The following is a 17,903-nucleotide window of genomic DNA, read 5'->3' as shown; positions in this document are numbered from 1 at the left end:
CTACCTCATAAAGCTGACTGAGAAAATCCAGCAGAGATGTGCAAAACTGTTTAATCTGAGCAAGAGGTGCAACTTTAAAGAATCTAGAATACAAAAAGTATTCTGGTTTGTTTAAAACTAATTAAACAATAAAAAATAATTCTGTATGTTTTTCTTTATAGTTTGGAGGAGTTTAGTTATTAATCTACAATGCAGAACATTTTAAAATAATAAAAAAACACTGAATTTAAGGTGTGTCCCAACTTGGTTTATTGAAAAGTTCCTAGAAATTCCTTCTAACTTAGAATTTTGTACGTTTGTATCTCAGTTTACTCAACAATATAAATTGAGTTGGGCCTTAAACAATAGAGCTGAGGTTAATTCTGTCCATTATAGAAAGGTGTATGTAATTTTGTATATATATATATATAAAGGTGTGTGAGAACAATATTGGTTATCCCCTTGATACAGCAGTGAACATCATGTGCTTTGTGCTTTATACAGGCCTCTACTAGATGCTTTTACTGCAGTTACATAATAATAATTCCTCATTCCACACACCCTTTTCACCCAGTGGACAATTATCAGTGATTTACGGTCGAGTAGGTGCACTGTAGTGGGCCATCACACTTCATGAATGAGTAAAATCAAACAGATTCCCCTCATAATAAATAATGCAGCGACTGAGCGGCTCAGTACTGGCCAGGGATATTAGAATAAAAGCTATTTTTAGCAAATAAGACAACACTACTATTATTACTACTACTATTACTACACTGCCAGGCCAAAAAAAAGGTCACACACTCTAATATTTGGTTGTTCTGTCTTTAGCTTTGATTGCAGCACCCATTCACTGTGTCTCAAGATTTATTTCAATCCAGTTTTGCATTAATTTATTAATTTTTCAACAAGATCTTGCAGCAGCATTGATGATGGTAGAGTCTGAACAACCGCTGCACAAAGCAGCTCTTCTCCATCCAGCACATCCCAAAGATTCTCAATGAGGTTAAGATCTGGACTCTGTGGTGAACTCTCTCTCAATCCATGTGTGAAAATGATGATCTCATGCTCCCTGAACCCTGAACTCTTTCACAATTCCAGCACCATCAATCCTGGCATTGTCTTATCTTGGAATATGCCCATGTTCATCAGGGAAGAAAAAATCCATTGATGGAATAACCTGGTCTATATTCAGTATATTCAGGTAGTCAGCCGACCTTATTCTTTCAGCAGCACATACTGTTGCTGAACCTAAACCTGCAGACCAACTGCAGCATCAACCAACCAACACATCATTTACTTAAATCCAGGTGGGGACTTTTTTTTTTTTGGTCAGGCAGTAAATTATCAGTAGTAAATCCAGTAATAGTTTTTGCTTTAATTATCTTTTATTCTTTTCTTAACACTGAAAAATAAAAATTATAAATAATAAATGTTATACAACTGACTAATTACAATTAAGACACATCATTTCACAATAATCCTTTAGTTTAAGGAATTAAAAGCATACAATACATATGTAAAAAGGTCATAATGCTGGGAGTCAATAAACAGAACATAGAGATATAATATATAGATCTATAGAGGTATAATATAGAAATATAATGTATAGAGATGTAGAGGAAAACTCCTATATATATATATATATATATATATATATATATATATATATATTTTTTTTTTGTTACTCAGCTGTATATCACTGTATATCACTAGTGATGCCACAACACCAGGAGGGTGAAGACTAGCACATGCCTCCTCCGATACATGTGAAGTCAGACTCCTCCTCTTTTTAAATTGCTGCTGATGCAGCACTGCCGAGTAGCATCACAGCACTAACGCTCGGAGGAAAGCGCAGCGACTTGGTTCTGATACAGCAGCTCACAGACGCAGCCTTGTGCTGATCCACATCACCCTAGGAGTGATGAGGGGAAAGAGCGCCATCTACTGTACCCACCCAGAGAGAGCAAGACCAATTGTGCTCTCTCAGGGCTTCAGCAGCTGATGGCAAGCTGCATGAGTGGGATTTGAATCAGCCAACTCCCAATCAAATCATATTGGCAGCGCTTTAGACCACTCAAGGTAACACCTCACAATGATAGAGAAGTATTGCCAATAGAAAAGGACCATCTAGATCAGATTAAATTGAAATTTAGTGTATGAATTGAGGATTATACACGAATATATGTCCAAATAATTGTGTTCATCCCTTTAAATGGATGCATTATTGCTGACACAGATGTGCAAATGCACACAAACTCCTGGTCTATACCCTATAAAGAAATAGTGCCAATAAAGGGGTATAAACTCCCAGTATTGAGCTGTGGAGCAGTAGAACCTCTAGAATGATGGAGCTCCATCCAATACTCTTGGAAGGATGAGTTGGGAAGTTGGGATGGAGTTGGTTGGTGGTGATCAACCAGTCAAATCTTTACAGCAATGGAGAAATTTAGAAGAAACCATGAATGAATATATTTTCGTCCATATAGTTTTACTTTTTGCTCATTAATTTTCCTATAAGAGGCTGAAAAGGCCTTCAGTTCAGCTCCTGAAGGACAAACGTTATTTTTTTAAAATCAAATAAATATGATCTGAAAATTACAGTCATGTATTTCTTGGACGCTGGACATCATTAGACCTTCTTGAAGGCCTGTAAGACCCTGAGGGTTGCCTACTGAAACAGAGCTGCATAAGAACTCTTATAACCTTGATCCAAGCTAAGGTGGATGAGCTAAAGGCTAATTAGTGATGTGTGTGTGTGTACAGGTGTCCTATGTGAAGGCTATAGATATCTGGATGGCGGTGTGTTTGCTGTTCGTGTTCTCGGCTCTGCTGGAGTACGCAGCCGTGAACTTCGTCTCCAGGCAGCATAAGGAGCTGCTGAGGTTCCGCCGGCGGAGGAAGAAGTCCACCAAGGTAGGAAAGCACTGAAAAATCACCAACCTCAACACAGTTCAGAAGTCTAATCACAAAAATAAGATCTTACACCATGTGCAAAGGGCGTTGTTATGCTTATTGCTATCTTACACCCCAACAGCAATCTATTTTCACCCTGCTTTCCACCTGCTTCATTTAAATAGCAACAGTGCTTCTGAATATATCTAGACTGATGGGTGTGGTGGTCTGGAAATGAGGTGTGTTCAGGTAAATTTCTGCTGTATTGCTATCTCTAGCTTGGCAACAGAAAACACAGGTGCACCACTGACTGAATACAACCTAGACAGACGTATACCTTCGCTTGTTATGCACACATGGATACAGAGCAGTGCACAAACCCATAGCGTGTGCCTGTTGGCAGCTATACAAACTTTTACATCAACAATCAACAGAATGAACGAGTGTGAACCAGCAGGTCAATTTCCTTCGTTAAGAAACACTAAAAACATCCATTGAAATAGCAATCTGCCAAAGTCAGAGTGCACCTGGCTCTTAAAGGGAATGGCAAGTGACATGCTCATTGGTTTATTAGATGTTATTCACAAAACACACCCATGATTAGTTAGTAGAATCAGAGCTGTGCAATGTGTACTTTTCCAGTCGTTACGATAGCAAAGGCATACTGACACTTCCTAAACCAATCTACCTGGGGCAAGGTTGGTGCCTCACCTATAGAATGCTGAAATAGGGACATTAAACTTCTAGAATATAATCGGCAGTTCTTTTTTTATATTTTGTAGCTATATACACTATTCTAGAGAGGTATCTGACAGGTACATGTAATTTAATTATAAATTAATTGCATTATAATGTTCAGTATTCGTGTTGTAATTGTGATTTCAGGTCATAATTTTATATATAAATATACAGTTTAAAACATATGGAACTCTAGAATAGGTTTTATAGGAGGAAACCTTAACTGTGTAAAATAAGAGGACATTCTAGAACAGTGTAAAATACAGTTAGAGCTGCTGAGTAACTGGATTTGTGTTTTCGCAGAAAAAAACTCTTGAGTAGACGAGTCAGTGCCTCGGGTCATTTCTTCTAAACAGCCTTGTTTCGCTAATTATGAATGAAAGCTGGCGGAGTTCAGGTTGCATAATATGTATTAGATTATGCTAACTAGCCCATGTTAGCTTTGATTCACTGCTGCTAGCACTGTTAGCATTTTATTCTGAAGTGCAGAGTCTTCTGCTTTTTTTTGTTCTGAGCACAGATTCACCTTTTAGAACATTTTAGATCTATGTGAATTGTAAAGAATTTTTTTTAGAACAGTGTTTATTGTGATCTAGTACTTTATACATGTCTGACGAAAAGTGTGTCAAAAGAGGCTTAGAAAAAAAATATGGGACACAGAACAAAGGAAATTTCCCTCTTGGCTTCTACAAACAAAGACTTGAGCTTTCAGCTCAAAAAATACCAACTGAATACTCGAAATGGACTAAGAACAACTCAATCCCCTTTTTTACAACTCTAAATAACTAAGAATAAAGGTATACTGATAATCTCTTCCTTATTTTTACTCTTGTCCTGGGTTTCTTTTATGATTTTCTTTTCTTTGCTATTTTTTTATTTTAAATGCCCTCTGTTACCAGTCACCTCTCTACAAAGGTGCGACAGAGAAGTGGGGGTTTGACTGGGGTTTATATAGAGTGCTGCACAGGTGCAGCTGGTTGGTGGTGATCACCGCCAAGAATTCTGGGAGCTGCAGTTTTGAGATCTTATCTGTTGTTGAATTTCTTCAGATTGAGGCATAATATGTTTAGATTTGCGATCCTTTGTCCTGCTTAATGTTGTCAGACAGGTTTTATTTGAGAGATTGTGGTTAGTAGGGAAATTAAACTCAGCTTTCCAAAAAAAAGTTTAATCACAGTAAATTTATGGCAGGCAAACACTTTTTTTTTTCACACAGGGCTAGATTGATTTGGTTTGGATTGTTTTTTTTTTTTCCTTTAATAAGTGAAATTATCCTTTAAAAAGTGCTTTGTATATTTACTCAGGTTATATTTGTTTAATATTTAAGTTTGTCTGATAATCTGAAAAATGTAATTTTGATTCATTCCTAAATACACCAATAATTCACTTAGACACCCTCACTGGAGCTTATACTTCGTCAGAATTAATCTGTTTAACTCCAACTGAAAAGCTCTGCTTATTTTATGTTATTTTAACAAAAAAAAAACAATAAAATCAGAGTAAAATTAAACCAGAGTGACCCAGGATTCAGCCCTGCATTCACTCCGGTTTTACCTGATCAAATTTAGCCTCTAACAGGTAGGAAATTGAACTGGTGGTGATTACACTGATGGTGAAACATGAATGCATTAATTTGCTATTTTATATTAAGAGGAAGATTTTTTTTTTTGAAACACACACTGACTCAGACTCTGCTTTACTCACAGTTCAGCCAGCCCTGTTTATAATAATGCCAGCACTCGTGCCCTGATCTGGCATGACACTGCCACCCAGAGGTGCTGAGCTGTAATAGGGCAGTGATGGTGTGTGAGAAGGATCAGGCTTTATGATTGGATGAGTTTATTTCAGATATAAAGCTTCTATAGGACACAGAGGTTATAAAGCCCTAACTGCATATATAGCTCTGAAAAAAATATAAGAGATCACTTAAAAATGATGAGTTTCTTTAATTTTTCCTAATTAAAAACCTCTGGAATATAATCAAGAGGAAGATGGATGATCACAAACCATCAAACCTCAAAGCTGAACTGCTTGAATTTTTTGCACCAGGTGTAAAGCAGCATAAAGTTATCCAAAAGCAGTGTGTAAGACTGGTGGAGAAAGAGAACATGATTCGAAGATGCATAAAAACTTTATTATTCCATCAAATATAGATTTCTGAACTAGGTTTTTTTTGCATTATTTGAGTTTTCTTTTGTTATTTCAGCCATTTCTCATTTTCTGTAAGTAAATGCTCTAAATGACAATATTTTTATTTGGAATTTGGGAAAAATGTTGTCTGTAGTTTATAGAATAAAACAACTGATTCAGAAACTGGAGTGCTCTCTTATTTTTTTCCAGAGCTGAATAATACACGGCTGTAAGCATCATACTGGGCTGCAGTCTCAGCTTTACGTTATCTATCTATCTATCTATCTATCTATCTATATATATATATATATATATATATATATATATATATATATATATATATATATATATATATAATAGACAAAAGCATTTACAGTAATTACTTATTTAATTATTATTTACTTGCCTAATTATTATGTCACTGAGTAAATAATAAATAATTATTTAAACATTAACAAACTATAGCAATCATAATATGTGTTATTATGTGTAGGGGTTTGTTGATTATACACCTGTTCTATGTGTCCAGGGTCTAATGTTAGTCACTGTGGTGGGACACTAAAAGTTAACCTATATTCTGGCTATCATTTGTTAAGTTGTATTGATTTTTTAAGTTCTGTCTATACCAGCTATATACTTCTTATTTTTATTTTATTTTTAAGTTCTACTGTTTCCCAGTGCACCATACCATTAAATCTAATGCACAGCACATGCAGGACATTATTAAAGGGTTTACAGTAATTTATTTACATTACTTGCACTTCTTTAAACAGTCCGTCTGTCTTTATTCACAACTTTACTCACAACAATTGGTGTTTAATTTTTTCTGCTGCTGATAAGAATATAAATAAAAGCAGCAGATGAAGGACGCAGTGCTCAGGTGAAAGCTGCGTTAAAGATTATGACGTTACCTAATTAATAAACGGCTTCGTTTACTGGGTTTAATGAAGCAGAAATGAGCAGTCACTTAAATCACTGTTATTGGCTTGATGAGGCTCAGAATGGTCAACTAACATATTGTGCTAAAAGTGAGATAATAAAATGCATAATTGACTTTTATGTTCGTCCACAGATTTTCCTAATTAAAGCATTAATAATCAGACAGTTAATTCCACTCCACTGGCTGGATTTCTCCATTTTTACTGCATTTAATTAACATGTCATATTATAGCTAATACTGTGGGTCTGCGCAACAAAAAATATATATAATTACATTCAAAATATTTTTGTTGGAAAACTTTCCAAGTACTCCAAGTATTTTCTTTTTTTTTTTTTTTTTGGAAATATGTTTTTTTTTGTGTGACAGATAATATGTGTAACAATAATTTGATAATAAATCATTTGTTTATTATAGTGGCATATGTAAAATGCTTAATTTACACTAATTACTAATTTAAACTTAGTAAATTATTAATTACAAACCAGTTTAAGGGAAATATGATTAGGGGCTATTGCTAATTGGTCCCAGCCATGTGTTTTAACACCTCAGTTGTTGAGTATAATATGGGAGTCAGCCCGAGCCACATGTGCCAACACCCCGGTTGCTAAATATAATATGAGAATTGTCCCAAGCCTCATGTGCCAACACCCCGGTTGCTGAGTATAATATGGGAATTGGCCCAAGCCTCATGTGCCAACACCCCGGTTGCTGAGTATAATAAGGCAATCAGCCTGAGCCGTATGTGTCTTCACCCCGGTTGCTGAGTATAAACCATGATTGGCCAAATTCCACATGGCTGATGCCTAGTGTCTGAGTTCTCTAAACTGTGGTGTTCTCTGTGTTTCTTGCTTGTGGTGTGTGTTGAGATGTTGCATCAGGGTATGGTCACAGAAACAAGAAATTGAAGCTCTGATGGTTTTCTCTTTTTTTTTGAGAAAAGAGGAAATGTTTACTCAAAGCATGTCTTGTCCGTGTTTTCCTGCAACACACTGTGATTAATTTTTCATGCTTCTCGCTCGTTTGATGCATGCAAAACCCACTTATTATTTCAGATCTCGGGGGCACGCTCGTCCTAATAATTCTGCTGCATGCTGAAAACCTCCTCACTGTGTGCTGTGTGTTGTGTTTGCCTGTTGTTTTTGAGTTGTGTTTGTTTTTTCTTTATTTCTGCTGGTCTGAAAGCTGCATGATCGCTCGTTTGAAGAGGAACTGTCCGAATCGTTGCAGAGTGTCAACGGCCTGAGGAGCGCTGACCCTGTGTACGGATCCATGGATCAAATGTCCGAATCCAATGACAGGGTAAACACTCGGAGGACCTCTGAGTTCCCCCTGTGCTGTGGTGACCTGTGCCCTGATTGGTCCATAATCCTAACCACAGTGCCAGTGTTTTTACCACCCTCCATATCCCTGTTCCTGCCCTTACTCTTTTACTCTACTTTTCCTCTGGAGACTTTGGGTTAAAATACTTTATATACCCAGATATTTGTGGACAACCCTTCTAATGAATGAGTTCAGCTACTTTAAGTTGCACCCGTTGCTGACACCAGTGCACAGACATACACAAACATTGGCTGTAGGTGATATTGCTCTAAAAAACATCACAATAACATCACAAATGTGACCAATTACAAAAAAAAAAGGTTTTGTGAACAAAAGTAACTTTAACCAAAGATTAGTTGGGCTCTTTTCTGGCCACTGATGCTGGCTGATGGTGACAACACTAATTCCAGGTTCACACTACCCAATTTTAGTCTAGTAGTGTGAACTACTGAAAGAAGCCGTCACCGGCTGATCGCCGACCAATCGCAAACGCCTTTCTGTTCTCCCTGATTTATCAAGAAATGACTGTTATACTCTAGATGGAGCCTGTGAGTGAGTCATCTATGAATAGGGATAAATGGAGCTAAAAGCTAAAAATAATAATAATAATAATAATGAACTACTTCTTCTGAGTATTTCTTTAATTTTAAAAAGTAGAATTATGAATGAATAAAGATATCTAAAGAAAACAGGTTTTACACTGTAAAGCGCTAGCATTACTGCTACTGTGAGCTGATTGGTTGGCAAGCTAAACCTGGAGATACAGGTAGAGCATGTTTAAAAGGCATATAACTGTATTACTTGACTAAGTTTTAGTCAGTTGCTTCATATAGACCCATTCATTTTAGACTCACTTTAAGTGCGTATTCTCCTCTATTGAGATTCTCTTGTTTGGCATCGCTAGTTCTCTAGAGTTTAGATCGGGTGTGTTCTCGTGATAAACGTGTTTCTGCAGAGCAGCCAGATAAGTTGCTGATTTCCCACAGCGAAAAATTGTTTGAGTGTCGCATATCAATCATGTATTGTGAAAGTCTTAACAACTGAAGGACTCGCCATTTCATCCGCACATCCAGTCATGTAGTGTAAACAGCACAATGACTGAAGACTCGAAAAGTAGGTTGTAATGTGAACATGGCATAAGCAAATAATTATAGGCAAAAATATCTATTAAATCTGATCTGAACATTCACATGTCTAAAAATTGGATACGTATCTAATCTAGGATCACATGAAAAAGTAACCTGAATCTATAGGTATGTTAAATGTTCATGTTTATTCACAAAGTGAATCTGACGTTATTAATTACAATTTGGACCACTTTCATATGTGATGGCAAGGCAACTCAGTTTGAATAGTCAGAATTAAATGATTGTTACTTTTATTTAAAAGCAAATAAAATACATATCTACAAATAAATAAAATAATGAGTTAAGAGGTTTAACAGTGGAATAGCATGGTAACGGGGTAACCTCGTAAATATTTGTTCTGATATCTTTGTTCAAACTAAACTCGAATGCTTGTGTTGCAACATGAATATGCATCAAAGGAAAATAAAAGCTTAAAAAAGAGGTAGAGTATAAAGAAATCAAGCAGACGAACAAAAAAAAACATTTGGCTAAATAATAATATGTCCTTATTACAGCAGGCTGGAAGTCATTATCAGTGATAAGTCCAACTGTAGAGACTAGAATTCCTTGATAGCTCCTGTGATAGGATGGAGAGGAAGAAACCGAAACTTCATGTGAAGCCCTTTTTTTAGTGCATAAGCTTCTAGTTTAGGGTCAATTAAGCCTAAAGTGGTTAGACAAATGTCAGATATAGATCATATTTATTGAAACGATAGTGTGAACACCCTAAAATTAACTCTTTTACCCATGTCCCATAGCTAAAAACAGTAGCGTACCCTCTACACATGGATTTTAATGGATTATTTCATGCTACTATGCAGGATATGGGGGCTCTGCTGAAGCTGCTCATCTCATTGCTATGTAAGCGCCACTGTGCCTCACTGGATTTACATTTTAAACACATATTTTCAGTTTCCCCACGATTAGCGATACAGAAATGACTTATGCTAATGATGCCGGAGCATTGCTCAGACCGCGCGGCGAGCACATGTATTAGAACAGGGATTTCATGCTCTCGTTTCAGTTCCCACTAAAATACTGGGCACCCCACTGGTCCACTGGTGAGCTCTATTCACAGTTAAGCAGCTAAAGTGCCTATTACATACTATTACATCCATGTGGATGAACTGTTGTGTTTCCTGGTGAGATAGCAGCTTTCAGAGCAGCAGCTGAAGCCAAAAACGGTGGAATGGTGATTTTTGGATTATTTAAAAGAGCTGAAGTCTATAGCTCAGAGGGCCATGTGTAAAGCTCCACCCATTTTTTGGTTTAATGTCCTGTAAATTACACTTTTCTCAGATAATTCTCAGTTCTGCTTCTGTTTATTCTTTTAGCTTTATGGAGAAGCGACTCAAACTTCTTCTTGTTCTTCTTACACTTCTGAAATCTTGTCTCACACACTTTTCACACATATTAAGTCTCATCTTGAACTGCAAAGCATTTTAAATAGAGATTTTCCCATTTAAATGAAACCAAAGTCTGCAACTAGACTCAATTTCTGTTTGGGAAACTAAACCTAAGAGAGTTCTCTGAACTAAACTTAAATATTGAAGATAAAATTCTTCCATATATGAGATGTTTACATAGAAAATATGCCCAAATAAATTAAAATGAACATAATGCAAAACTGAAGATATCTGACATATATAGATATATACACATATTTGGACAAACCTTAAAACCCTTAAAATGTAAAAAAAAAAAAAAAAAAATTATATGCAAAATATAGATAATGGATAATGTATTGATTTAAAACATGCTCTTGTACATACAGTACCAGTCCAAATTTGGCCACACCTCTTCTCATTCAATGTGTTTTTTTCTTTAATTTTGTGATTTTTTATTATCATTTCTTTGTAAATTTAATATTAAAGACTGTATTAAAGCTACACAGAAACACATGTACAACGAGTTGTCCCCCTGCCACAGGGGGACGTAGGGCCCTCGCACAACAGCGCAAATCGTACCGGGCCAAACCGAGAAACCGGTAAAAGTAATTTTAAGGTCTTATTGAGTGTGCCAATATTCAAGAGTTTTCTATCCTGTTAAACATGTGAAATATCCATTTAAAATACAGGTGGCGCTATAGTGCTGTTAAAATACATGTATTTGAAATTCTAATTCTACATCAAACAACAGCCTTAGATAAGCAGGCCGGTCAAATTTTGTGAGTTTTTCTCCGTTATATTATCCTATTACCTAGGTTTTCACCTCCTGTTTTGATGTGGCATCTCACAAATTCAACCATCTGCCATTTCGTCCTCGTTTGAGATATCAACTATTCCTTCACAATTTATCATCAGATATGTTCAATGTTTATTTTTACCAAATACCAAGAGAATTCAACAAATTTGCTAGGAGTAGTTTGACAATGTACACAAAAAATGTGTGTAAAATGCAGATATTTCAAAATGGCCGACTTCCTGTTGGGCGGAGTCAGTCCTACCAATGCTGAAAACGTGTCTAATGATGTCTTTTGTGTTTTTGCCAAGTTTCAGGAATTTTCAATAATCTGTTTTCTGACCGTGTCATGGTTTCACTTTGGTTTAGTGTTGCGTCTCTAGTGAATCAATTGCTCGCCATTGGGTCACCGTTTTACCGATCAACTAATCCTTTGGCAGTTATCATCAAATATGTCTGTTGTTCATTTAAAGTGAAATAAGAGGTAATCTGACAAAGACTTTAGGAGCAGTTTAAATGAGTTTGTGAAAAATGTGTAAAAATATTACAAATTCCAATATGGCCGACTTCCTGTTGGGCAGAGCTAATACAAGCCAATTGCAAATATGTGCAGGGTCATACTATCTAGGATCCTACCAAAATTTGAGAAGATTAGACAAATTTTGACACATCCACAGCTAATTTATTAAACGAACGAATTAGGGGGTGCTGTAGAGTCCGCTAGCTATACATGAAAAAATTGTCAAAATATTTGTAAAGTGTTTTTAGTTCTTATGCAATCTGTCAATTTTCAAGAGGTTTTGAGCATTTCCGTAATGTCAAATATGCATTGAAACCTAGGTGGCGCTATAGAGCCAATGAAATATGTATATATGAAATTTCAATTTTTAATCAAAGGACCGCTTAAATCAAGCAGGCCTGTAAAGTTTCGTGAGTTTTCAACCTGTTTTACCTCCTCAAACACCTACCAACACCAGAATGTATTCACTTCCTGTTTTAATGGGGTATCTCAAGCAATTCAACTGTCTGCCATTTCGTCCTCGTTTAAGATATTGACGATTCCTTCGCAATTTATCATCAGGTATGTTAGTAGTTTATTACTGACAAATATCAAGAGTATTCAACAAATTCCCTAGGAGGAGTTCGACAAAGTATGCAAAAAATGTGTGTAAAATGCACGTTTTCCAAAATGGCCGACTTCCTGTTGGGCGGAGTCAATAATATCAACACTGAAAACGTGTGTAATGATGTCTTTTATTTTTTTGCCAAGTTTCATGAATTTCCAAGCAGCTGTGTTCTGACCATGCTAATGTTTCTATTTGGTTTAGTGTTGTGTCTCCATTAAATCAATTGCCCGCTATTACGTCATCGTTTCAGCTATCGACTATTCCTTCGCAATTTAGCACCATGTATGTCTGGAGACTATCCACAGACCATTTAGTCGTAATCTGACAAAGACTCTAGGAGAAGTTCGAACGAGTTCGTGAAAAATGTGTAAAAATTTAACATTTTTCAAAATGGCCGACTTCCTGTTGGGCGGAGCTAATACATGCCAATGGGTATTATGTGTGGCATCGTAATATCTATGTTTCAACCAAAAATTTTGAACATTAGGGAAAATTTGAGACAGCTACCGCTAATTTATTAGCCTAAACCAAATAGGGGGCGCTGTAGAGTCATTTAGCACCACATTAGAAAAATGATTACATTTCTCGAAATCATTTAAAGGCATTATTCGGTCTGCTAATTTAGAAGAGGCTAAGAGCTTTCTATAAATGTCATATAAAATAGGTGGCGCTAGAGAGCTGATAAATTATGAATATGAAAAATTCAAATTTTACATCAAAGTACAGCTTATGCCCAATAGGCCTGTGAAATTTTATGAGTTTTCGAACATTGTAACCCACCCAAAATGCCACGGGAAACTTTTTTTTTTGCCACTTCCTGCCAAAATGGCCGACTTCCTGTTAGGCCGAGTCAAATAAATCCAAGTGATTCTTGATCGGTATAATGAGGTCAATGAGCGTACCAAAGTTGGTGCACATTGGACAAACTTTATCCCGGCCACTGGCAACGTTTGGGGGCGCTATAGAGCTCCTGATCAACGCCCAAGCCCAGGAACCATGAAATTTTAAATTTTTCACCGGCCTTGACGTCTGTGCCAAAATTCAAGAGTTTTCGACTATCAGAAAGGCCTCAAAAATGGGCGCGAAGTTTAAAAATAAAAATAACGAGTTGTCCCCCTGTCACAGGGGGACGTAGGGCCCTCGCACAACAGCGCAAATCGTACCGGGCCAAACCGAGAAACCGGTAAAAGTAATTTTAAGGTCTTATTGAGTGTGCCAATTTTCAAGAGTTTTCTATCCTGTTAAACATGTGAAATATCCATTTAAAATACAGGTAGCGCTATAGCGCTGTTAAAATACATGTATTTGAAATTCTAATTCTACATCAAACAACAGCCTCAGATAAGCAGGCTGGTCAAATTTTGTGAGTTTTTCTCCGTTATAACCTCCTCAAAACACCTGGCATTACCTAGGTTTTGACCTCCTGTTTTGATGTGGCATCTCACAAATTCAACCATCTGCCATTTCGTCCTCATTTGAGATATCGACTATTCCTTCACAATTTATCATCAGATATGTTTAATGTTTATTTTTACCAAATACCAAGAGAATTCAAGAAAATTTCTAGGAGTAGTTTGACAATATACACAACAAATGTATGTAAAATTCAGATATTTCAAAATGGCCGACTTCCTGTTGGGCGGAGTCAGTCCTACCAATACTGAAAACGTGTCTTATGATGTCTCTTGTGTTTTTGCCAAGTTTCATGAATTTTTAATCATCTGTGTTCTGACTGTGTCATGGTTTCACTTTGGTTTAGTGTTGCGTCTCTAGTCAATCAATTGCCCGCCATTACGTCACCGTTTTAGCGATCAATTATTCCTTCTGCAATTTTCATCAACTCTGTCTGATGTTCATTCTCAGCTAATTTAGAGATAATCTGACAAAGACTTTAGGAGCAGTTTAAATGAGTTTGTTAAAAATTTGTAAAAATTACACAAATTTCAAAATGGCCGACTTCGTGTTGGGCGGAGCTAATACAAACCGATTGCAAATATGTGCAAAGTCATAGTATCTACGCTCCTACCAAAATTTGAGAAGATTAGACAAATTTTGACACATCCAAAGCTAATTTATTAACCTTACGAATTAGGGGGCGCTGTAGAGTCCGCTAGCTACACATGAAAAAATTATCACAATATTTGTAAAGTGTTTTTTAGATCTTATGGAATCTGACAGTTTTCAAGAGTTTTTGAGCATTTCCGTAATGTCAAATATGCATTGAAACCTAGGTGGCGCTATAGAGCCAATGAAATATGTATATATGAAATTTCAATTTTTAATCAAAGTACTGCTTAAATCAAGCAGGCCTGAAAAGTTTCGTGAGTGTTCAACCTGTTTAACCTCCTCAAACACCTACTAACACCAGAATGTATTTACTTCCTATTTTAATGGGGTATCTCAAGCAATTCAGCTGTCCGCCATTTCGTCCTCATTTAAGATATCGACTATTCCTTCGCAATTTATCATCAAGGATGGTAGTAGTTTATTGTTGACAAATATCAAGAGTATTCAACAAATTCCCTAGGAGGAGTTCGACAAAGTATGCAAAAAATGTGTGTAAAATGCACGTTTTTCAAAATGGCCGACTTCCTGTTGGGCGGAGTCAATCATATCAACACTGAAAACGTGTGTAATGATGTTTTTTATATTTTTGCCAAGTTTCATGAATTTCCAAGCAGCTGTATTCTGACCATGCTAATGTTTCTATTTGGTTTAGTGTTGTGTCTCCATTAAATCAATTGCCCGCCATTACGTCATCGTTTCAGCTATCGACTATTCCTTCGCAATTTAGCACCACGTATGTCTGGAGACTATCCACAGACAATTTAGTTGTAATCTGACAAAGACTCTAGGAGGAGTTCGAATGAGTTCGTGAAAAATGTGTAAAAATTTAACATTTTTCAAAATGGCCGACTTCCTGTTGGGCGGAGCTAATACATGCCAATGGGTATTATGTGTGGCATCGTAATATCTATTTTTCTACCAAAAATCTTGAACATTGGGGAAAATTTGAGACAGCTACCGCTAATTTATTAGCCTAAACCAAATAGGGGGCGCTGTAGAGTCATTTAGCTCCACATTAGAAAAACGATTACATTTCTCGAAATCATTTAAAGGCATTATTGGGTCTGCTTATTTAGAAGAGGCTAAGAGCTTTCTATAAATGTCATATAAAATAGGTGGCGCTAGAGAGCTGATAAATTATGAATATGAAAAATTCCAATTTTACATCAAAGTACAGCCTATGCCCAATATGCGTGTGAAATTTTATGAGTTTTCGAACATCGTAACCCACCCAAAACACCACGGGAAACTTTTTATTTTGCGACTTCCTGCCAAAATGGCCGACTTCCTGTTAGGCGGAGTCAAATAAATCCAAGTGATTCTTGATCGGTATAATGAGGTCAATGAGCGTACCAAAGTTGGTGCACATTGGACAAACTTTATCCCGGCCACTAGCAACGTTTGGGGGCGCTATAGAGCTCCTGATCAACGCCCAAGCCCAGGAACTGTGAAATTTCAAATTTTTCACCGGCTTTGATGTCTCTGCCAAAATTCAAGAGTTTTCGAGTATCAGAAAGGCCTCAAAAATGGGCGCGAAGTTTAAAAATAAAAATAATAATAACGAGTTGTCCCCCTGTCACAGGGGGACGTAGGGCCCTCGCACAACAGCGCAAATCGTACCGGGCCAAACCGAGAAACCGGTGAAAGTAATTTTGAGGTCTTATTAAGTGTGGTAATTTTCAAGAGTTTTCTATCCTGCCAAAAATGTGAAATACCCATTTAAAATACAGGTGGCGCTATAGAGCTGTTAAAACACATATATTTGAATTTTTAATTCTAGATCAAACAACAGCCTCAGATAAGCAGGCCGGTCAAAGTTTGTGAGCTTTTCTCTCTTATAACGTCCTCAAAACTCCTAGCATTACCTATGTGTCAACCTCCAGTTTTGATGTGGCATCTCAAACATTCAACCGTCCGCCATTCCCTTCTCGTTTAAGATATCGACTATTTCTTCACAATTTATCATCAGATATGTTCAATGTTTATTTTTACCAAATACCAAGAGAATTCAACAAAATTTCTAGGAGTAGTTTGACAACATACGCAAAAAATGTATGTAAAATTCAGATATTTCAAAATGGCCGACTTCCTGTTGGGCGGAGTCAGTCCTACCAATACTGAAAACGTGTCTAATGATGTCTCTTGTGTTTTTGCCAAGTTTCATGAATTTTTAATCAACTGTGTTCTGACTGTGTCATGGTTTCACTTTGGTTTAGTGTTGCGTCTCTAGTCAATCAATTGCTCGCCATTACGTCACCGTTTTAGCGATCAACTATTCCTTTGGCAATTTTCATCAACTGTGTCTGATGTTCATTCTCAGCTACTTTAGAGGTAATCTGACAAAGACTTTAGGAGCAGTTTAAATGAGTTTGTGAAAAAAAGTGTAAAAAAATTACAAAATCCAATATGGCCGACTTCCTGTTGGGCGGAGCTAATACAAACCAATTGCAAATATGTGCAGAGTCATAGTATCTACGCTCCTACCAAAATTTGAGAAGATTAGACAAATTGTGACACATCCACAGCTAATTTATTAAACGAATGAATTAGGGGGCGCTATAGAGTCCGCTAGCTACACATGAAAAAATTATCACAATATTTGTAAAGTGTTTTTAGATCTTATGGGATCTGACAGTTTTCAAGAGTTTTTGAGCATTTCCGTAATGTCAAATATGCATTGAAACCTAGGTGGCGCTATAGAGCCAATGAAATATGTATATATGAAATTTAAATTTTTAATCAAAGGACCGCTTAAATCAAGCAGGCCTGTAAAGTTTCGTGAGTGTTCAACCTGTTTAACCTCCTCAAACACCTACTAACACCAGAATGTATTTACTTCCTATTTTAATGGGGTATCTCAAGCAATTCAACTGTCCGCCATTTCGTCCTCGTTTAAGATATCGACTATTCCTTCGCAATTTATCATCACGGATGGTAGTAGTTTATTGCTGACAAATATCAAGAGTATTCAACAAATTCCCTAGGAGGAGTTCGACAAAGTATGCAAAAAATGTGTGTAAAATGCACGTTTTTCAAAATGGCCGACTTCCTGTTGGGCGGAGTCAATCATATCAACACTGAAAACGTGTGTAATGATGTCTTTTATGTTTTTGCCAAGTTTCATGAATTTCCAAGCAGCTGTGTTCTGACCATGCTAATGTTTCTATTTGGTTTAGTGTTGTGTCTGTATTAAATCAACTGCCCGCCATTACGTCATCGTTTCAGCTATCGACTATTCCTTCGCAATTTAGCACCACGTATGTCTGGAGACTATCCACAGACCATTTAGTTGTAATCTGACAAAGACTCTAGGAGGAGTTCGAATGAGTTCGTGAAAAATGTGTAAAAATTTAAAATTTTTCAAAATGGCCAACTTCCTGTTGGGCGGAGCTAATACAT

At 36.7% G+C, this 17,903-nt stretch overlaps 1 protein-coding gene across 2 annotated transcripts in view; it reads left to right on the top strand.

The window, feature by feature from the left end:
• The window catches only part of glra3 (glycine receptor, alpha 3), a 152,560-nt gene that overhangs the window by 118,894 nt on the left and 15,763 nt on the right, over positions 1-17,903 (top strand). Inside the window, exons 8-9 of one of the 2 annotated variants that reach the window (XM_049481397.1) lie at positions 2,746-2,895; positions 7,865-7,981. In XM_049481397.1, coding sequence (XP_049337354.1) covers positions 2,746-2,895; positions 7,865-7,981 — 267 coding nt within the window. The remainder of the gene's footprint in view (positions 1-2,745; positions 2,896-7,864; positions 7,982-17,903) is intronic. The other variant, XM_049481396.1, reaches the window with a different exon arrangement.

This window comes from Astyanax mexicanus, chromosome 7 (assembly GCF_023375975.1).
Source record: "Astyanax mexicanus isolate ESR-SI-001 chromosome 7, AstMex3_surface, whole genome shotgun sequence".
NCBI classification, from domain to species: Eukaryota; Metazoa; Chordata; class Actinopteri; order Characiformes; family Acestrorhamphidae; genus Astyanax; species Astyanax mexicanus.
This window is presented reverse-complemented; position numbering and strand designations above follow the sequence as displayed.